This window comes from Lemur catta, chromosome 2 (assembly GCF_020740605.2).
Source record: "Lemur catta isolate mLemCat1 chromosome 2, mLemCat1.pri, whole genome shotgun sequence".
NCBI lineage: Eukaryota > Metazoa > Chordata > Mammalia > Primates > Lemuridae > Lemur > Lemur catta.
In genome coordinates this window covers 86,287,971-86,311,146 of record NC_059129.1, presented here as the reverse complement: position 1 = coordinate 86,311,146, position 23,176 = coordinate 86,287,971, and the positions used below count along the sequence as shown (strand labels likewise).

General features: G+C 41.2%; 1 protein-coding gene and 1 non-coding gene across 2 annotated transcripts in view; both read left to right on the top strand.

Moving 5' to 3' along the window:
• Positions 1 to 263: 263 nt before the first annotated feature.
• Positions 264 to 373, top strand: LOC123633658. Its single transcript, XR_006733685.1, has one exon. It is a non-coding gene; the product is annotated as a U6 spliceosomal RNA (small nuclear RNA).
• Positions 374 to 3,209: 2,836 nt separating this feature from the next.
• The window catches only part of BACH2 (BTB domain and CNC homolog 2), a 71,633-nt gene continuing 51,666 nt past the window's right edge, over positions 3,210 to 23,176 (top strand). Inside the window, exon 1 of the mRNA XM_045544032.1 lies at positions 3,210 to 3,458. Coding sequence (XP_045399988.1) covers positions 3,216 to 3,458 — 243 coding nt within the window. The 5' untranslated portion in view covers positions 3,210 to 3,215. The remainder of the gene's footprint in view (positions 3,459 to 23,176) is intronic.

The window sequence follows — 23,176 nt, the reverse complement described above, 5'->3', positions numbered from 1 at the left end:
TAATAGAGGTTCTAGACAATGCAGTAAGGCAAGAAAAAAACATTAAAACCATCCTTATTTTGAAAGGAAGCAAAATATCTTTATTCATAGACAACATAATCTATGTAGAAAATTCTATGGAATCTCTCCAAAAACAAAAAAAGGCTCTGACAACTAATAAGCAAGTTAAACAAGGTTTTCAAATACAAGATTAATACACAACAATCATTTATAATTATATACTAGCAATGAAAAATCAGAAATTAAAATTAAAAAACAATACCATGCTCGCTTCAGCAGCACATATACTAAAATTGAAACGATACAGAGAAGATTAGCAGCATGGCCCCTACACAAGGATAGCACACAAATTCATGAAGCATTCCCTATTTTTTGATGCAGGACTTGGTGGAGGCTGTGTCTTAGATCCAAGATCGGGTCACCTCTCTGGTTAACAGGGCTCCATTTTCTCTCAAGCAAGCGTGGCAGTCACACCCCAGTGAGGAACTTGATGTCCACCTGCCTGTCAGTCCTCTGCTACAAGATAGTTTGCATCAAAAATCTTAGAAATCTGCCACTGGAAATATCATATCCAGAGTCCTTAAAAATACATTGCAGTATTTAAATCCCCAAAACATACCATTTACAATGGCATCAAAAATATTAGTACTTAGATATAAATCTGAAAAAAGATGTACAAGACCTATAGACTACTATAAAACACTGCTGGGAAAAATTAAAGATGACCTAAATAAATAAAGATACTGTGTTCATGAGTCAGAAGATTCATTATTGTTAAGATGGTAGTTCTTCCTAAATTGATCGATAGATTTAGTGCAATCCCAGTAAAAATCCCAACACACTATTTTGTGGAAATTGGCAAGCTAATTTTAAAATACATATGGAAATACAAAGGATCAAAACAACTTTGAAAAAGAGCAAATCAAAACACTGTGAATGTGGCATAAAGATTGTCAAATAGAAAAATGGAAAAAGACAGTCTATAAATACATCCACACATACATAAATGATTGATTTTCAATAAAAGTGCAAAGGCAATTCAGTAGAGAAAAGATAGTCCTTTTAACAGTGGTGCTGGAATAATTGGATATTCATATTCCAAAGGAAAAAAAGAACCACAATTCATACCTTGTAATATAGATAAAATTAACTGAAAATGGATCATAGACCTGAATGTTAAGAACTAAAAAAAAAATAAACCTTTTAGTAGAAAACATAGGAGAAAATATTTGTGACTTTGGTTTAAGCAAAAAGTTTTTTAGATAGGACACCAAAAACATGATCCATAAAAGAAAAAAACTGATAAATTGGACTTCATCAAATGAAGACTTTCTGCTCTTTGAAAGATACTACTAAGAGAATAAAAGGACAACCACAGACTAGGGGAAAATATTTACAAATCACATGTCTAATAAAGGACTTTTATTCAGAATATACAGAGAACTCTCAAAACTCAATAATAAGGAAACAACCCAATTAAAAATGGGCAAAGACTCTAAATAGACATTTCCACAAAGAAGGTAAATAAGCACATGAAAAATTCTCAACAATTTTAATCATTAGAGAAAGCAATTTTAAAACCACAAAGAGATATTCCAGTGTGCTTATTAGAATGTCCAAAATTAGAAAGACTGACCATATCAAATGTTGGCAAGGATGTGAAAGAACTGGAACTCTCATACACTGCTGGTAGAAATGTAAAATGGTACAACCACTTTAGAAAACGGTGGCAGCTTCTTAAAAAGTTAAGCATACCATATGATCCGTTCATTCTACTCATAGGTACTTACCTAAGAGAAATGAAAGCATATGTTCATACAAAGTCTTATACACTAATGTTCATAGCTTTATTTGTAATAGGCAAAAACTGGAAACCACCCAAATATTCACCAATAGATTAATGGGTAAAAAAGTGAGCTATATCCATACAATAGAATGCTACTCAGCAATAAAGAAACAAACTTTTGATACATGGAGCAACATGGATGAATGACAAAATAATTACACTCAGTAAAAGAAGCCAGACAAAAAAGAATATATAATGTATCATTCCATTTGTATAAAACTCTAGGAAATGCCAATTATTTAATAATATACAATGTCAAAAAGATGATCAATGGTCCTAGAGGATGGGGGGAGACACAGAGAGGCACAGGGAGGTACTACTATTAAGGGGCTTCAGGAGACTTTTGGTGCTGATGGATGTATTCACTGTCTTGATTGTGATGATTTCACAGTTGCATGCATATGTCAAAACATCAAATTGCACACTATAAATATATGCAGTTTATTGTATGTAAAAGCTGTTTTAAAAAAATAAGAATAAAGCCAAAAAGAAAATAAGACTACTGGAATTCATACTAGCAGTAAACATTATGGCAAAAAAAATGTTATGTAAATTAATTACAGGTGCTGTATTCTAAAATACCTTAATGAATACTTTTTAAAGCATAAAACCCTTTTATGAAAGAAATTTTCATGGTTGAACACCTCTTTTTTCATGACTCCTATTGTGATATATTGTGTTTCCTTAAAAAGGATATACGTCAGGTCTGCTGGGATAATGACAGCACACTTCCACATCTCTCTAGGAGCCTGTTTGTGCTTTGTCTTGAAGTGGCAGAGGGCAGATGCAATAGCTGACTGTATCTGCTCTGTAGTGTGCATACAGTTTGGCTCACTTGTTAAATTATGCATTGTGATTAGATACGTACTCTACTTGGCATCTTAGCCAAATTTCAACTTAGGAACTTACATGTACTTCGTTAAGACAGGTTTACAAATACTTCAAAATGATTCATTTCCTCTTTACACAAATCTCAATTAGTACTTGCATTGAGGCTATTTATATGTGAAAGTTCCTTTTCAGCCTTCTAACAAAATCAAAACTACCAAGTTTTAAAGTACATATGTGTTTTGAATGTTTTAAGTGTTCCATTAAAAGAGCTGGCTTTGTTACCGTGGGGTAAAAGAATGCAGTAAGTGGAAAGGATAAAAGTCAGCTATAGAACTTTCCAGATACATTTTCTGAGTTCATTGTGCTAACTGAGCATGAGTGTGCCGAGTGGCAGTCCTGCTCCCTTCTGCGGGCTCATGGCAGTGTGACACATGCACCGTGATGTTCTTTCTCACCTTCCCTTTCTGACTCTGCAGCCTCAGTGACTCAGCCTTTCTTTCTTTCTTTCTTTCTTTCTTTCCTTCAGGGTGTGAACGGCATGTCTGTGGATGAGAAGCCTGACTCCCCCATGTATGTGTATGAGTCCACAGTCCACTGCACCAACATCCTCCTGGGCCTCAATGACCAGCGGAAAAAGGACATTCTCTGTGACGTGACTTTGATTGTGGAGAGGAAGGAGTTCCGGGCCCACCGGGCTGTGCTGGCCGCGTGCAGTGAATACTTCTGGCAAGCGCTGGTCGGACAGACGAAAAATGACTTGGTGGTCAGCTTGCCTGAGGAGGTACAGTAATTTGGTTTGTTTGTGTGGTTGTTAATGGACATTCACTGACTTATAAAAAACTAGCTGAGCAGGAGCTACAAGGCGCGCCGTGTACACATCCCCACTCAGGGGCTGATATCCAAGTCACCCACGTGTTAGGTTTGTGGCACAGCCGGGTTTCTGTTTGGTACACTTACAAGTGTCAGAGGCACGGAGTAGGAACAGAGCATCTTTCTTTAAGGGAACTGAACCTCACCTGTGGCACAGTCTCTTGTAGTTTCCAGTTCACTTACACTTCAGGTTTTGAGTAGTTCAGCCTGAGTTTGGTGCGGTCCTTGGTGTGGGATCTAAATCACTGCTGTGATCGCTCTTTCAGATGGTTTAAGGATCGCTAGATTTCCCTTGAGAATACGAGAATGAAAGCATTCACAGCGCCTTCCTTGCTTGGGGGAAACATAAATGCAACCAGTTATTTTCACCATTAGTGTAGTAAGATTCTAAGAAGTATAAACTTGTTTTTCTCACTATTGTTGAAAATACTCCACTCTGGTTTCTTAATTACTTCAGTGAGTCTAGTCATTTTGGTACTTTAGGGATATACCAGTAGCTGGACCTGCTCTGTCCAGAGATGACATTTGACTGGGTAGTTTGAGCTACAGGAATTCAAAAGATGGGCTTCACAATAGCAAACCGTGAAACTGGTCACCATTTGAATTATATATGCAATTCCTCTTCTTCCTCCAACATCCTGATTTCCCTTCATTTTCTTTTTTTTTTTTTTTTTGAGACAGGATCTTGCTCTGTTGCCCAGGCTAGAGTACAGTGGCATGATCATAGCTCACTGCAATCTCAAACTCCTGGGCTCAAGTGATCCTCCTGCTTCAGCCTCCCAAGTAGCTAGAACTGTAGGCATGCATCATCATGCCCAGCTAATTTCAGCTAATTTTTTTACTTTTTTTTTTGTAGACATGGGGTCTCACTATTGCCCAGGCTGATCTCAAACTCCTGGCCTTGAGCAATCCTCCCACCTCACTGCCCTTCATATTCATAGAACTAAAGATAATGCTTTGCATTCAGGGCAGACTCACTCCCTATGTACCACAAACAGTTGTGCAAGCTGTCTACTGCACAACTCCCAGGAGTACAATTCACATCAATAAATTTTATGAAAAGACCCCAAGTTGTGCAGTGTTCCACTGAACAGCATAAGACAGTAGGAAGTAATGGGGTCAGCACCTGCTCCACAGAAAGGCACCCAAATTCAGCATAAAAAACAAATAGGCAGACAAGGTATGGGGAGTGAGGGGGGTCATCAGATGCCCGTCCCTTGTTGGGCAACACCTGCTGTTAGCCCTGCTGAGTGGGAGAGCAGCCTGTTGACAAAAATGAGGACTGGGTAAGTACTCAGCATTTTCACATTAGTGCCCTTATTACGTCCTTGCCATAGAATGCTCCGTTACCTTTCCTCATACCACTGGCAAGTAGATAGACAGATCCCAACACTGGAAGCAAAAGGACGAATCACTTGCAGACGCGTAGCTGGGGCTGGGATGGGGCGCAGAGCATTATGTCCCGAGTAACGTGGGAAGGCCAAGGAACGCCCGCTGTGGTGTGGCCGGGGATCCTGGGCTGGATTTTCCTCATCTGCACTGGTGGCGGCTGCTTAACCCGTCAGGTGGCCGTGACCATTAGGTGAGATGATAATACAAAAGTTCTCAGCATGGTGCTTATTCTCTGGTAGGCATGTGCCAAATGTAAGACCCTTTCTTCTCTAGATGGGCAGCAAGAATGCCTTTCTTATTTACTGAAACTCTCAAATTCTCTGGAAATATTTAGAAAACTTTAGTTATCCAGAATGGTCTTAGAGAAGGAGGTGGGGCTTACAGTCAATTTATTATCTGTTATCTATTTGGGAACCATTTATTTTTTTTTCTGGTTTTCAAAAAATTAAGTCATATTAAAATGTATTTACAAATGAAAATCATACTTCACGTAATTTAGTCTCTCTTCAGTGACTCTGTTGGCCCCATCTTGAGACTCCCTGGACCGTGGGCCCTAAGCCCCAACAGCCCCCAGTTTAGCACTGGGATCCTGGTCTAGTCATTTAAGCTCTCAGCCCCAGTTCTTACCCATAAAAACCCCTAAAATTCTGAAATCCTTAAATTATTTATCAAAATACAATACCAAGACAGTAAAGGAAACTGGGATACACATATATATGACATAACCTTAAAGTGTCTTTTTAGATCAAGTCCTTGATAATTGCTTATTTCCATGGCATTGGGTGCTTTTTGAAAATGAGGCACACTGTACAGACATCACACAAAAATCTACTATTTGACCTTTCTGATTGTATTCTAGTGAGAATCTGCAGTAGGCTGACTGTCTTTATTCCTAGCCCTATAAGGTGATTGTTGTCCCTGCATCATCTGCATCCTCCACATCCTTAAAACATTCTGGTTGCTCCTGTACCTGGAATCTTCAGGTAGAATAGATACTTTTCCCCCCATGAGATGTGAATTCGTATTGTCAGTAATCCAGCGCCAATTATCTTGATGGAGCATGCAAGCCGGCCCCAGTGGCATTCTCCTTTGTGGATCTGTCATTGTTTCTGAGGCCTCCTTTGAAGAGCCCTCCCCCTCTGCACCTGCCTGTGGCCCCCTGCGCTGGGCATTGTCTTCCTCTGCTTGCTGTGTGCACACTAAAACGTCCCTGCAGGCTCGATGGTAATTGTCACACTTAGCTCAGTGGATGATTTCATAGAATTTGAATTAAGTGGTAAATAAGCAAACATTCCAAACACTGCCTTGGAAAGTAGCTGCCTAGAACTTACTGGCATTTGGTCCATAGGATGTAAGGAAGAGCATTAGATTAGCTCCTTAGAAATCTTTAAACCTCATCAGAATCCTATCACTGAATTCAAATCAATTTCTGGTCCCACCCCACCTTTGTTCACACTTGACCCATCTATACTGCCCTGGCAGCCTGACCAACCACTGTGCTTCTGGGGGGAGGAGGGCAGAGGAGGGGGCAGCATGAGAGCTCCTCCTTGGACCAGGAAGCTTCCAAATGCAAACTGCCGCCCCTCCCTCCCCGCTTCTTGGTCACTATAGGCCAAACCCAGATCTTGCCTCCAGCTACTGTCCAGTCATGCAGCTGCCCCAGAATCCTGACTTCTGATGGGTCATGCCATTACTGGCAAATTAGAGCCACTCCCAGAGCCAGCATAGCTGCTAAACTGAAAGGAGAAGAGACAGAAAATAGAGGCCTCCCTCTAGAAATCAGGGAATAATTGAATCGTCTTGCTTTTTCTTTTCTAAAATAGAATGACAGTCCCTAGGATTTCTAGGACTTGAGTATTGGCTCCCTATTGAAAAAACACACCCAGTATATTTACACCATGGATTACTACTCAGCCATAAGAAGGAATGAAATAATTTCATTTGCAGAAGCTTGGATGGAACTGGAGACCATTATCCTAAGTGAAGTGTCTCAGGAAGGGAAAAACAAACACCACATGTTCTCACTAATAAGTGGGAGCTAAACAAGGGTATGCACAATGGGTACACACGGGCACAAAGGGATATAAAAGACATTGGAAACCAAGAAGGGGGAGGAGGGATACAAACTTACCTACTGGGTACAGTCAGTGTACACTACTCTGGTGACAGTCATACTAAAAGCCCTGACTTCAGCATTATGTTAATACAGTTCATCCGCGTAACAAGAATGCTTATACCCCCTAACATTGTGAAATAAAAATTATAAAACACACACACCCAGGTATGTGTGTCAGCAAATAGTAGGAGATAAGCCATTGCACTTAGTACTTCTGTTACATGGTAAAACCGATAATTTATAATTAGTAAATATGTTTTGTGCTAAGAGATAAAGAGAAAGTGGTTGATATACCAAGCACCGCAGGGCCGCTCTTCCACTGCTCATTAGGATTAAAGATGGCTCAGCAAACACATCCTTGCTGTCGTCATGGAGACCATCTCGGGCTAGATGCCAGCCATGTTGGAAGTGACATCATGATTGTGAACTTCAGTCTTATGGTGTGCCGAGGACAGAGGGCAGGAATGGGATGTGCTTCCTTGGAAGACGTGCAGCCCACAGTGATTTGTGCCTCAGCCCCATGGTCATGAGGCTGCGTGGCTCCTCGCAGAACGCCAGGGGAAGAGCTGCTGTCAAGAGGCTATTGGCAAAGCCCCACCACCCTTCTTTGACTTGTTTCCTGTGTCCCTTCACCTGCTAGAGAAGGGGACAGGTTTGTGTGGACAGTTGGCTGTAGAGTGGGAAGAAGTATGGCCCTTGCAGGTATAAATTTTTTAGGTATAAATATATTTCAGACTTCCCCTGCTTTACACTCTCTATCTTTTGCATCCTCTCCCTCTCTCAACATTTTGGGGCAAATCTCACTTTTCAGTGCTAAACGAGAAGGAAAGCTGACCCAGAAGGATTCTAAAGAAAAGGCATTTGTTGTTAAGTCTTAACCACAGGGTGCAATAAAGTACTGCCAAGCACAGATGCCAACAAGGAAATTATGGAATCTTCTTGTCTGGAAGTTTTTAGAAGACATGAAAGCTGTTAATGTTTCTGGGATGGTTTGGGTTCGTTCTTTTAAGGAAGCAATAAGGCAGTCATCATCACTATCTTTGGACAGTCCTTTCAGTATGTAATGCCACAGGAAGTACATTTTATGCCACAGTGCAAGATGCTAACAGCACTCTGAGCCTGAGTGCGACTGTAGGGGCGGGTGCAGGTTTGGTGGGAAAGAGGGAAAAGTCTTTGGGCAGTGGCATGACCAGGATGAGAAGGGCAAAGCAGTCACCTCCCCCAGAGCACAGAGCCTGCCCTTTGGCCTCACCTAAACAAAGCTCTGAAGAGGACACCACTACTCTGCCTGAAGAAGAGTAATAGGCTGATTTTAAAAGCTGAGGTGCATCAGCCATGGGGGCTGGGACCCACATTCTGAGCCTTGGCACCAGCTGCCTGTGAGGTCTTGAGCAGACCAGTCAACGTCTTCCGGCTGCAGTTTTCTCACTCATTTATTCATTCATTTAACAAATATTTACCAAGGTCCTACTATGTACTAGGAGGCACTGCTCTAGGTGCTGGGTGAGCCTAGCTTACATTCCAGTGGGGAGAGGGAGGAAAGAGAGGAAATTAATAAATATCAAAGGTACTTCATTAGGTGCCATTGGGGAAAATAAAGCAGAGAAGGGAGTTTGGGACTGTCAGGGTATGGGTATTGCAGTTTGAAATAGGGTGGTCAAGAAAAGCCTGCTTGGGGGAGTGACTTGAGAAGCCTGAAGGAGGTGAGGGAGCCAGGCATGCTGACTTCTGGGCTGAGCGGGAGCCAGCAGAGGAATAGCAAGGAAGAGGCCCAGAGGCAACAGCAGATGCACAGGAATAGAGTGAGCAAGTGCACAGTGGGAGGAGACGAGTCAGGTGATGGGACTGGACTGCACCTCGTTAGACACTCAACTTTTGCTGGGAACGAGCTGGGAGGCCACTGGAAGGTTTTGCAGGAGACCCTGTTGACTGTGATGTGAGAAATGATTGAAAGAGGTCAAGGGCAGGACCAGGGAGAACATGTCAGAGGCTAAGGCAACAACCCGGGTGCTCCACGGTGGCCCAGACCAGAGCAATAGCAGTGAAGTAGTCATCAGTGTCAGATTTGGGTGATATGTTAATGGTAGAGCTTATGAGGTTTCTTTTAGGTTGGATATACGGTAACAGAGAAGGAGGAGTTACAGATAATGCCAAGGTTTTGGGCCTAGGCTGTTGGAAGTACCAAGTTGCCGTTAACTCCCAGTCCTGCTAACGGCACTGGAGGAGTAGGTTTGGGAGTGGGAGGACTGGGAGTTCTGTTTCATATATATTAAGTTTGAGATGCCTACTCACATCTAAAGAGAGATGTCTAGTACACAGCTGGATTATACATGGCCAGAATTCATGGGAAGAGTCTAGCCTGGAGATAGAAGTTTTACTACCAGAATATTAGGAATATTCAAAGCCATAAGACTGGATACCAGCACCAAGGGAGTGAGCTTGGACAGAAAAGAGGTCACAGGACTGAGCCTTGGGCTTTCCAGAATTAAGAGGTCAGGGAGATGAAGAAGAGCCAGCAGGGCAGACCACCAAGGAGTATCCCTTGAGGCAGGAGGAAAAGCAGAAAGTGTACTGTGCTATAAGCAAGGTAAAGAAAATACTTCAAGGAGAAAGCAGTCAATTATGTCAGATGATGCTGAGAGTCAGCTAAGAGGAAGGCTGAAAATTGACCATCCAGCAATTTGGAGGCCATCTGTGATTTCATTGAGCACTTTTGGGGGAGTAATAGGAGCAAAAACCAATTTGATTGTGTTTTAGAGAGAATTGGAGAAAGCTAATGTAGGCTGTTTTTAAGGCCTTTTGCGTTAAAGGAAGCGAAGAATCAGACCAGTAGCTGGAGGGAAATGGTATCAAAAGAGGTTTCATTTGGTTTTTTGTTTTAAGTGGGAGGGAATTGCAACATGTTTGCACTCTGTGGTGAAGATTCCCAGTGCTCAGCCACACCCAGTTTTCCTCTCTTTCCTAGATGTACAGGAAGATTAAATTTGTGCTAGGGAGGTCGCGTGACTAGATGTGGACAATGAAATGGAGGTAATGTGTCACTTCTGGTTGAAACTTGATGGTACAGGAGACACAAGTCCAATTGCTGAATGCATGTACACAAGAGAGGATGGGATCTACTGCCCAAATGCAGACTCAACTTAGCAAGGCACACCCTTATCTAAAACCATGGAGTTGGACTGAAGGATCTCTGAGGTCCTATCCTGTGTTAGAAGTGTATGGTCCTTGAACTTTGCTAGCTTCCATCTGGAGGGAGAGAGAAGAGATCCTACTGGTCAGGAAGAGAGGAGAGATGTTTGGATTAAGAGGTAGGGAAAGGCCGTGAAGATGGGAGGCAAACTGCCCAGGAAAAGAGAACCACAGGACTCCACAGGAGCAAGCTCAATTCTCGTACCCCTTGTTTTGACTGCTACCTGCCTTTTCAGAAAGAGTCTTAGCAGGCATTCCCAGGAGATGACAGTTAAGGAGCTGTAGGACCACTGGGCTATTTGATAACCTAGAACACAGGCAGACTGTAAAAGATACAGATCATGGCTCTTTAACCATTTCAGGGGGTTTCAGGATTTTGAGACAATTATTTTACATTTAATGACCTCAATTTCAATATGAGTATGCAGGGAGTAACAATGCTAGTTACGAGCTTGACTTGCAGGGCTGCTGTTCAGTTTAATGAAATGCGATATGTTAAACTTCTTGGAAGGATGGTGCTATAGAAACAGTAGGTGTTATTATTCCCATAAAAGGAAAGAACAGTCTTCTCTGATGAAATGGCTCTTACCTCAGAATCCTCATTAAAAGCTGTGGTGCAATTTTCCAAGTTGCATTAGTGAGACTTGGCAGCAGATGAAAAAAGAAGCAAATAAATAAAAAGAAGTCAAAATATTCCAGGTAACTACTTGCTGGCAAGTAGGAAGTTTTCAAGCCCTGGAACCATGCTGATAATTTTGAAATGCCTAAAGGCAGAACTTATTTATAGTAATGCAAAGGTGACTTCCAGACCTGAAATCTGGGCCTCAGTCTCCGATGGGGGTACAACAAAGCAAAGCCCTGAAAAGGGGAGCTAATACTATTGTGATTCTGTCTCTGGAGGCTGTGGGATATGCTGATACAGAGGGAGGGAAATCTAGGGTGAAAATAGCCACAGCAATAGCTAATTTTAAAACTGAGACACATAAGCTGTTTCCAAACCTCTTACATTTTTTAAATCCTGAGGCCAGTAAGTCCTATTTAAAGAAACTTATGCAGAAATGCATTCCTCTTTTTGGCATGGTAGTAGGAGTTGAGTAGACAAAAACCTAAGACATATCTAAAAATTATTTTTAAGTGACCTGGTTTCAAAGCCAGTTTTGAGGTTTCTTTTCACTATACTTATTTATCCCTAGCTGATATATGATGACCACAATAATCAACATTTTTAAGTGTATTTATACACTTAAAAGGCCTTTGACAGTAAAGTCGTTTGCATTAAATTTTCCAATATTAGTTACCAGTATAACTATTCATTTTAAAACTCTTCTCCATATATGAACAAAATGTCCCTTACATTTCTTTCTTTCTCCTATTACAGAGCCTCTTAGCTGTTTCAATTAAAATTAATAATAGCTTTAAAGACAAAGTTCGGAGCTATAAAGTTCCTCACTTGATCAATAATCATAACTATTATTTTGTCATAGTTAATCATAGAACCTGGGCCTTTAACGGAGTACTTAATTAAATTTTTAATTCATGATAAGAAGTTAAATAACACTTGGGAAGGATTTAAAAAATTATTTCCACTTCCCATCTAGATTACACTCCCCCCCAAAAAAAAAGTTGTGATAAAGAGACATAATGGCTGTGAGCCAGGGGAATTGTAGGTCAGGCCAACATGAGCTGGCAGCAAGCCATTGTCCAATTAGCATGGCTTCATCCTTGCAGAGTAATCACTCTTGAGTAGATGGTTGAGTCACTCATGATGTAGTGGTACTTCACTTGAGCCAGTACTTCTTAGAATAGGTTTCTTGTTCACTGTTATTACCTGTCCTACTTTGCCAATAAATGTGCAGGACCATTTAGGCTGAAAGCCGAGCGGAAGGGAAATATCGATGATGTATCTCATTTCTTTTTGCTTCCTGAAAACCAAGATTGCAATTAAACAGTGAAAGCGTAGTGTGTTTTTAAGCGAGTTACAAGAAAATACAGTTCCCACACCAAAATACTCAAGAGTTGGAATCCAAGAGTCAGTTTTTGTTCTGTCTTTTCTTTGGCAGCTTTCTCATTTGGCACAAATTTGAGGATATCAATAAAGTTACCTAATAATCTTAATGGATTCGCATTCCATTCAAAAACTTGGAACGTCACCAAACTTCTTCAGGTTTCAGCTCTATTGTTGGGGTGTTCACGACATTTCTGGTGGGTGTGCAGTTATAAAAGCAGACAGATTTTGAAAGAGGCCTTTCTTATGGTGAGAACACCTGGAATCTTGGTTGGATAAGCTGTAAGCCAGGAAACTGATTCAGGAATTTTTTAATAAAATGGATCATACGCAGGCATTGGAGTGATGCATGATTGTCAGTTTAAAAAAAAAAAAAGGCTGTTCTTAGAAGCACAAAGTAGAATAAAATTGTAGGTACTAATCAGTTAATACCTTTATATTTATATTCTTGTTTGTTTTGGTTCTTAACCAAATCACAGGCTAGATAAAGGATTGGCTTGTTTTTGCTTTGAGGAATAGAGCAATTAAACTTCCTGTTTCCTAATATTTTGGAAGTGTTCTTTTTTTTCTTGTTAACTTAGTGCACATAATAAAATTCATCACTTTGTCTTATTCCTAAAATATGTTGACAATCTCTCTAACTGACATTGGCACCGTCTCCAAGCTAGCTAGTGATGCAGTGAGCTTTACTGTCTGAGATGGACTTTCTTGTGCAGCCTGGCAACCACTGTTTGTAAAAAAGTTACTGCATTCAGCACCCTGGGTGGGATGGAGCCAGGCCTCCAACGTGAGCACATTTTTTGACTGACTGGCAGCTAAGAGAAATACTGGCAGCTGTTCCCAAGTAAGCCAAAAAGTTGGCCTGGAGGTGAAAAAAATGCTGGGATTTAGCCAATGAAAGATTCCTGGATTTAGAAGAAAATCAAAGGAAGGATACAGAAGGTCACAATTATAGGCCTCCAGCTTGTTGAAGTAACAACTATTAACATTTCATTTTATCTTCTGTTTTATAAAGGATAGTATTAAAGGTCATTGCTACTCACTTTTTCCTGATTCTTTATTTCTCAGCCATCATTTTTGTTCTATTGATCTATTTTGTTCTATTTTTTTTTTTGGAGGCAGAGTCTCTCTCTGTTGCCCAGGCTAGAGTGTAGAGTACCATGGCATCAGCCTAGCTCACAGCAACCTCAAACTCCTGGGCTCAAGCAATCCTCCTGTATCAGCCTCCCGAGTAGCCAGCACTACAGGCATGTATCACCACACCCAGCTAATTTTTTCTATTTGTAATGGAGACAGGGGTTTCATTCTTGCTCAGGCTGGTCTCGAACTCCTGACCTTAAGCAATCTTCCCACCTCGGCCCCCCAGAGTGCTAGGATTACAGGCATGAGCCACCACACCCGGCTTCTTCTATTGATTTCTTTAATTTTTTCTTCTTTATATGCAAAACCAAATGATACATTATTCTTCTTAAAGTTGGCATATGGACGACATCATTCCTGAAGGCAGCGTCAGTGGCTAGAACTGCATAGAGCACAGCAGGTCCGAGAGCCCTGGCCACACACTGTGTGTGTCGAGCCGTGTTGAGTGGCACTGGTCAAATGGAAGGATGCACATGGGTCACTGCAAAGATTCATCCACAGAGACCCTCTGACACCTCGTGACTTAGCCATTATTCTTGTTTTATTAGTTACTCAGAATGGTAGGGAAAACAGGAAAGTTACTAAAAGGCCAGGAAAATGGCTGCTCACAGATAGACCTTCAGGGGTCTTGCTGCATAGAAAAGAGCGCCCACCACTGCGAGAGGTGTTCTGATGTTTGACTGTCATTCTTCTTTCCCACTGAGCACCTTAGACCACGCGGGGCTCTTCTTTTTGCTGCTTGTATCTGCCAAGTGGATCTGTAGTAGCCAAGGAATTGAATCATACCCTACCAATAGGAAGGTGGAAAGATTGAAAACATGGAATACCAGGATTCAGGGTAAGAACTTCATAGTTTTCGGAAATCAGCAGGATACTAAGGTAAGATAATTGAAGCACACTTTTTGTAACTCTGAGGATTCTTTGGATGAGTTAAATCCATCAGATTTACAAGATATTCACGTAGAGAAATGCAGTAACCTTTCAAAGTTCTGTTTAGCAAAGTATCTCCATGCCTCTCAGTTCAGGCTGTTACAGTAGATGTTGGCCAGATGTTCTCATTCCCTGGCAACAAGAAGAAATAGCATCCCAACTACAAGTGAGGGATTTCAGCTCTATTAAAGGAGAATTTTATAACAGTACAAGATGCTAAACACTGGAGTAAGTTACCAAAAAATACAGAATTGCCTTCAGAAGAGAGAGAGAGTGTGTGTTTAAAGCAAAAACTTACCAGGACAAAATAATTTAAGTATAGCACTTTGTAGAAGGGGAGGAATGGACCACATGATCCCTTCAAAGGTCAATTCTTTGGTGGATTAACTTAGAAATGTAAGGCAAGATCATCTCCTTCAAGGAACTTACAATATAGTTGATGAATCAAGAGAAAACTATACAAATCAAAGGTGAATGATTTGAGAGCATTTGTTGTAGATGCCAAGTTGTACTGGTGGGTGGTTGTGCTGCAGAGTTTCAGATGGAAGGAGGGACAGGATTTTTCTTCCATCTCCTCCATGAAGTTTATACCACCTAAAATCAACGCTCACAAGACTGATAGGACTTCATTAGGGAGCCAGTAGAGGGAGATCCTCTAGGAGAGGACACTGCTATGGTGAATGCCCAAAAGAGGCCCTCAGAGGGCATTGAGGAGCCAGCTTTGATCACACAAATGATGCCTCATGACTTATCTATTATTCTTGTTATAATTTGGGGAAATAATTCAAAATATGGTTAGAGGCCTGGTGCAGTGGCTCATGCCTATAATCCTAGATGCTGGGAGGCCAAGGCAGCTGGATTGCTTGAGCTCAGGAGTTCAGAGACCAGCCTGAGCAAGAGCAAGACCCTGTCTCTACTAAAAATAGAAAAATTAGCCTAGTGTTGTAATGGGTGGCTGTAATCCCAACTACTCAGGAGGCTGAGGCTGGATTCTTTGAGCCCAGAAGTTTTACATTGTCGTGAACTACGATGATGCCACTGTACTCTACCCAGATGACAGAGCAAGACTCTGTCTCAAAAAAAATACGTGTGTGTGTGTGTGTGTGTGTGTGTGTGTGTATAGTCATACATGAATCTCGAAGAATGTCAACTTCTTTGTCTTTTAGAAAATCCATCATTTCAGACCAGATGTGGTGGCTCATGCCTATAATCCCAGCATTTTTAGAGGCCATTGGAAAATATTTAAGCCCCAGTAGTTTCTCAAACCGAGGATACATGTAAAGTTGCTTTCTAAGTTACCTTTTAAGGCGTGTGCCTCTCAGGTGACACTGTGGGCATCAGCCCTTCCTTAGCATAGCTGGGTGCAAGGACCTGCAAGGATGTGCTAGATTTCTAGAGGACAAAGCCCTTGTTCTTGAGGTTATTTGTACTCCAGTGCCCGTGTTTTTAAAATGCCGTGAACATATTCAGGCACAGATGATCACTTGGGATTAAACCATTAAGATGAATGTTTGATAGATAGTAGCGTAGTACCAAACCAAAAAATAATCCATTATATTCCCTCCATATACAGTTTACCCTGCTAACACTTTAGCGCATGTGTGTTTAACACACACAGACATAAACTAATACTTCTCTCTCTCTTTCTCTCTCTTTTCTTTCTCTTTTCTAGTCAAAGGGAAAAGTCAGAACTGTACACTAAAGGATCAAACTGTCTTCACAGTAACCCAGGCAAGGTTCAATCTGAGCATCACTCCTGGTGGGTCAGCCAAGTGTTTGTTGTATTCAGATCCAAATATTCATGAAATACACACCATCCCCAGGGATATAGTCAATGTATAACTTGACCCCATAAAGCTTTGAGATATAACTTCCAGTTAGAAAAATCAAAGATTAGAGAAACAAGCTTAACACTATAAGAAAACTATGGGAGAAATCCAGAGGGTGGGCCATTATGTAGGACAAATGGCCTGATTTCCTCAGTAAGTCAGTGACATAATAATTGACTATGGTAAATTAAACAAGATTTAGGGGATTTAAACGCCAGATGCAGTACGTGGTTCTGGAGTGGCTGTAGGCTTGGACAAAAAGTTATTAATATAAAGGACTTTTGGGGGGAAACTGGAGGATCTCAACTATGTCTGGGTATTATATGAAAGGTGATAATTAAAAAAGCAGACTGAGGAATAATATGTCCAGTGTGATCTCAGTTTGGTTAAAAATGCAAATGTGGTGTACACACATGCAAAGAGCTATGTGGACGTGTGCTAAAGTGTTAGCAGGGTGAACTGTATATGGTGGAAATGTAATAGATTTTTTTCTGTTTGTCTGCATTTTCTAATTTGTTTCAGTGTATATTATTACACTTCTGTAATGATAAAAGGGTTATTTAAACAGGCAGGTGGATAGAAGGGAAGAAGAGAAGGAAGGTCATGTATAACTTTACATGTGGTTTCTGAGGTTCTATGGGCCTTGTGAGTTTTTTTCTGTAAAGCTGCTCCCTGATCCCTGTGTCCAACTCAGGGCTCGCCGTTCTCCTGACCAAGAAACCAAAGTCTCTCACGTGAGCTGAACAGGCTTGCACTTACAATCTCACTGGTAGAATGAAAATCAACCCAAGAAGCAATAAGGGGGTTCAATTAGATTTCTTCTAGTTCCTTCTAATTAAAAGTTTTGAGGCCTTTTTTTATATTTAAATTTACCTAGATCATTAAAACATGCAAATGCCTTTGCATTCCTGTATGTTTTCTAGGGTTACATCTCTGGAAATTACTAGTGTCATTTTCAGTGAAAATAACTCAGGTGTTTTTCCAAGCCTCTGTCCCTGTGCGTCCCTGGACAGAGAAGAAAATTCTCAACGTCTAGTCAAATCTTGTCTGACTGGTAAGGAAGCAGGGGAAGTGAGGAGCGTCTCTCCTTTCCTGTCCCCCTGAGATACAAGTCCTGAAGTAAAGGAGAGAGGAGAGTCCTGTCATGGGTTTTCCAAACAGATATAAATATCTGCAAGTGTATGCTTTGGGAAGTTACTTGATAGGAGTAATGTGCAACTTTAGGTTGTAGTCGAATATAGAATATCTCCAAGTAGCTGCTTCTAATGCAGCAGAATGCTCAGTAATAAGGACACGTTGTTCTATTAATCAGAGAGATGATGACGTTTTTCAAAACTTATAATAAAAGAGGCCATTTCCATCTTCAATTGGACTTTGTAAAAAGAAGTCATCGAGTCACCCTAGATGCGGGAAAGCATGGACCCGTGGGTGTCCCTGCAGCTCACGCCGCTTTCCTCCCTCTCCACATCTCGCCTGCGTTAGAATCCGGGAGCCATTTGCTGTGGGCTGCGCAGTGATGCGGTGGTTTCCCTCCATCGTGCCCAAGGTGGGGAAGAAGACAACTGACACATGTGTGGCTGAGATTTCAGAACAGTGAGTCAGAATAAAAGGTGATACTCTTAACGGATATGTGCCTGTAAGACTCACACTGATTTTTAAAACGACTTAATGCAAACTGTCACCTACTCTGTGGTCAACAGAATGCTGGTCTTCCTAACTTCCTCCTTAGGATCCTCCAGAAATATCTTTTGTCTTTTTTAAGTTTTATTTTTTTAAGTTAAGTGATTTTTCTCTTAAATCAATCTTTAGCTCGTTTTCGTGGGAGATCTTCAGCATTTAACTCCTCTCATATCCATTAGGCTGTTTGGGCTGCCATAGCAAAATACCACAGATTGGGTGGCTTAACCAGCAGAAATTCATTTTCTCACAGTTCTGGAGGCCAGAAGTCCAAGATCAAGGTGCCAGCAGGGTTGGTTTCTGGCAAGGCCTCTCTTCCTACCTTGCAGACAGCCGCCTTCTCACTGCGTCCTCATGCAGCCTTTTCTCTGTGCATGTATGTACAGAGAGTACCCTGCTGTCTCTTCCTCTTCTTATAAGGACATCCCTTCTATCCGATTAGGGCCCCACCCTGGTGACCTCATTTAACCGTAATTACCTTTTTAAAGGCCCTATCTCCAAATACAGTCACACTGGGAGTTGGGCTTCAGTATGCAAATTTTGGGGGAAACCAAGTCAGTCTAAAAAATAACAGATTTGTGCAAATACATATGCACAAAGTTATCCACATGTGTACAACCATACAACAACAAACTATGGAGCGTATGAAAGATAAAAGATCTCTGTGAACTCTGTGGAGTAATTGCCAAGATAGATTTTAAAAGCCAAAAACAAAATGTAGAAGTATATATACTATGTATAGTATACTTCCTTTTGTACAAAGAAGGGAAAATAAAATATATTTATAACATATAAATATATACACATGTACATATGTTGCATATTTTGTAAAAAGAAACAAAGGATAAACAAACTAGTGAAAAAGGTTACCTATAGAAAGTGTGTGGAAACCGAGTGAAAGAGCTGGGATAGAAGCAAGACTCAATGTATCTTTTAATTTTGTATTGACTTTTGAACCATTTAAATGTTTTACATAGTCAAGAAATGAAAATTTAATCAAAAAAGATGATAATCAGCAAACCTGAATATTTAAAACAAACAGAAAAATGACTCACTGTATATTAAATTGGAAAAAAAAGAATAAATTAGGTTAACTGTTGAATGCAGTACTATGACTAGACGTCCTCTGCGGAACATTCTCCCAAGACAACTTGCCTGAACTTTTCAAAAATGTCACTGTCATGAGACAAAATGATGGGGGGACTGTCCTAGATTAAAAGAGGCTAATGAGACCAAATGGAATGAGTGATCCTTTATTGGCTCCCAGACTGAAAAAATATATGTATAAAGGACATCCTTGGAGCAGTTTAGAGAATCTGAGTATAGACTGTGTATTAGTTTATGGTATTGTATCAGCATTACTTTTCTTGGATGGGAAAATGGTATTTTGGTTGTATAGAATGTTCTTGTTTCTTGTTCTCAGGAGATGTATGCTGAAATATTTAGTGGTGAAATGTCATGATGTCTGCAATTTACTTCCAGATGGTTCTGGGAAAAAATGTGTGTACGAGCGTGTGTGTGTGTGTGTGTGTGTGTGTGTGTGTGTGTGTGAGAGAGAGAGAGAGCGCACATGCATGTATAGATAGATATAGATGGAGAGAAGAGAGCATACAAATTTAGCAAATTTAATGATTTAACACAATCTGTCTCCTCCCAACATCCCAGATTCACCCCAGGTGAATAAACATTTCTTTCATCTTTTCTGTGGGTTGAAATTTTCAAGATAAAAAAGTTAGGGCAAATAAATAATGAATAGGGATTGACTTTGTCATGAAGGCACTCTAATCATTGAAGTATTTACTGAGCATCCACTCTGTGTTAAGCCCTGTTCTAAGTGCTAGGAATGTAGCAATGGATAAGACAGAGTAAATTGGAGTCCTCATGGGCCTACATTTAGTGTGGAGGACAAATAAGAAAACAAGATAATTTAAATTATTACCAGTACTAGAAGTAAAATAGAGAAAGCTAATATGACAGACAGTAATCAACATGACATTAGATGGGGTGCCAGGGGAGGTATCCTTAAGGAGGAGACTTTGAGCTGAGACCTGAATAACAGCGACCCATTCGTTCATTCAGCAGATTTGCATTGAGCACCTACTGTATGCACTCTTCTAGGTGCTAGGGATATAGTAGTAAACAAAACAGACAAAACTCTCTGCCTTCCCAGAGCTTATGTCCTGGTTAGGGATGACACACAGTAAGCAGGGATACCTAAGTTAGTGATCAGTATTACAAGAGAAAATATAGCAGGGAAGAGAGTGGTCATTGAGGACAGGTGTTGATATTTTACATATGGTAGTTAGGAATAGGGCTCACTGAGAAGGTGACAAATGAACCAGGATCAGACCAGGATCAGACCAGGAATATAGGGAGGAGACAGATCATCTGAGGTTTGAAGGGGCCATTTTCATGACCTTGGCTTTTCCTGCAAACTGACTAGAGGTGGGATGTGAGAGAAAGAAAAGAATCCCAGGTGACTGTGGGTTTTGGACTGAAGAACCAGAAAGATGGAAGATGCCATGAACTGAGGTGAGGAAAACTGCCCAAGGAGCAGGTATAGGAGAGGAGACAGGTTGGATAGGCTGATGGCAAGATGAGTGGGTGACCGGCCCCCACAAAGAAAGCAGTCCAGTGGAGGAAAAAGGCAAAAGCTAAAAGTTTTGCTGAGAATTTCACAGCAGGCTTATGCAAGAATAATTAGGAGTGCCTTGTAAAAATCTTATAATAGAATTCTTTTTCATTTACAAATTAACCTATTGGCAGGTGGAGCTCTGTCAGCTCAGATGAAAAGGTTAACTCCAGTCTGCACTGACTTCTACCTCTAAGAGTCTAGCTCCCCACACAGAGCTGCTGTAGGAGGCCTCGCTTGTTCTTAGTGCTGGATGGAAGTTCCAGTGGGAAAGGGGAAATTTGTGCAGAAGATGTGGCCCTGGTCACAGTGACATGTGAGGTGGCATTGGTGGGAGTGGCCCTGCAAGGTTCAGCCGGAGTGTAACAGTGGTTCCCAGACATTTTTTGCCAATGACCCCTTTGACATGTGACTAAATTTCACAGACTGCCTTTCAGTTTTGAAGCCAAATTTCCCTTCCTTCTTTGCCCCACGCATAAGCCCATGAGGAACACACATTCTAAGCATATTTCCTTCCTCAAGAGCAGACTCTGGCAGCTTTGAGACAATTCATTCGCATTCCATTGCCTCTTCTACCCTCCCTCCAAAATTCCTACAGACACTGCTCTTAAAATAATGCAGCCTTATTTATTCAGATTCTTCCTCCCCCAGGAAGATGCTGAGAGCTTTTCATGAGACTTCTTCAAGAATTGCTGAGGTTCTGTGGACTTCAGAGTATACTTGAAATGGAAATTCCAGTAAGTTAGGCACCGGGTAGATGCTTATTGACAAAGGTGACGGGCCTTGAACCCGCTCTGCCAGGAGGACCTTCTGCAGCTATAGCATGTCCTGCCCACTGTGGTCCAGCCGAAGAGGACATCCCAGGGACCTTCCCTTTCCAACCAACACCTGGACAGAAGGGAGGTGGATTTTTCCCCGTCTCTCTCACTTTTTTTTTTTTTTCCGGACAAAGTCTTGCTCTGTCAAGTGATCCTCCTGCCTCAGCCTCCTGAGTAGCTGGGATACAGATGCGCACCAGCATGCACAGCTAATTTTTCTATTTTTCGTAAAGACGGGGTCTTACTCTTGCTCAGGCTAGTCTCGAACTCCTGACCTCAAACAGTCCTCCCACAGCTCTAGGAGTACAGGCGTGAGCCACTGCACCCAGCCTCCCTCTCACTCTTTATACCCTCTCTGACTGCATTCCTGGATTTATTGTAAAAGCTGTATTAATGACATAAGCCAGTCACACACACATACACACAAAAAGAATACTGTATTATTCCATTTGTATGAGGTATCTAAAGTAGTCAAATTCATAAAAATAGAAAGTAGAATGGTAGTTACCAGGGACTGGGTGGGGGCAGAGGGGAGTTGTTGTTTATTGGGTGTAGAACTTCAGATTTCCCACATTAAAAAGTTCTGGGGAGCTGTTTTGCAACAATGTGAATCTAGTTAACACTACCAAACTGTACACATTGTTAGGTCAAATTAACTATTTCTGAAAAGAGTATGATTGTCTTACCAGCCAAAGCCTTCTTCCTTGCTCTGTCTTGTAGAACTAGAGGGGCACCTTCTGCACCAGCGTGGCCGTCTGTGATCAGAGGCCACTGTTGGGAGAAGATCCTTCCACTGCCAGCTGCACAACATGATTATTCACCTCAAATTTGTGTCTAGAGTTTAACTTAGAATCGGTAATTGGACTGATTCAACATCACAGACCTGGTAGAACTGCCAAAAAAAAATTTTAACCCAGAGTCAGGTACTAGCCATTGGCATAGAAAACAGATGACTAACCAGGAACTAGAATAGGTGACCTCCAGGAACTGGGAGGTCCCACCATTGCATGAGCATCTCTTTTGCCTTCACCTCAAGTTACCCATAAAGAACTGTATTTGCTCCTAATTTCTGCCCATTCTTGATAAATTTTCAATATTTATCGAATATCAACCATGAGTAAATCATGGTAATTGTTGCCCTGTTTTAGAATATGCCCTTCGCTGTCATCTCCCTTGTTTCATTGCCTTGTGTCCTCCATCTCTGCCACTCATAGTCAGATCTTCTGGTTTCTTTTCCACTTGTTGGCAAAGATTTCGAGATTACCTGATTGTGTCCTGTAACCTGTCCAGGGGGTCATTAAGGAGGAAATAGCTTTGGGCTATTTTCCCCTGGCACTTTAGCGTGTAGAAAATGGCAGGGTGTGTATAACATTTATGATATTTTTTAAATGGCTCAGTGATTATTTCCAGCCCAGGAAAATACAAGATGGGGCATGCTGCTATCCATTCCAACAGAATTGTGGGTCTGTGTGACTGACTCCCCTTGCTCACCTGACAGGCCTAAAGGGAAAAGTCTTACTTGCTCAGTGAGGGAAACTAATGCCTTGAAATAATGCCCGTATAAATGTCTTGAAACTCAGATTGCTGCAGTTTACATTTATTTATTTAATTGCTTCTGCAATTGTACAGTTGGATTTTTGTTGAATAGGAATGATGACCTTTGAAAACTTACATACTTGGGAATTCATTGACTTCTTTTTTTAATACTGCCTTCCATTTCATCCTGTCAAGGCTCCCTGTGTTCTCTGCAAATTGTTCGTGATCTCAGCAGACTGGTTGGACAAGGTCAGCATTCCAAACTAAAGTAGCTTGAAGTAGGTGTCATTCACAGACTTATGAGAAACTTGGCGAAGTTCAAGAGAGCTCTGTTTGTTTTGCTAACGCACAAGCCCATATATTTT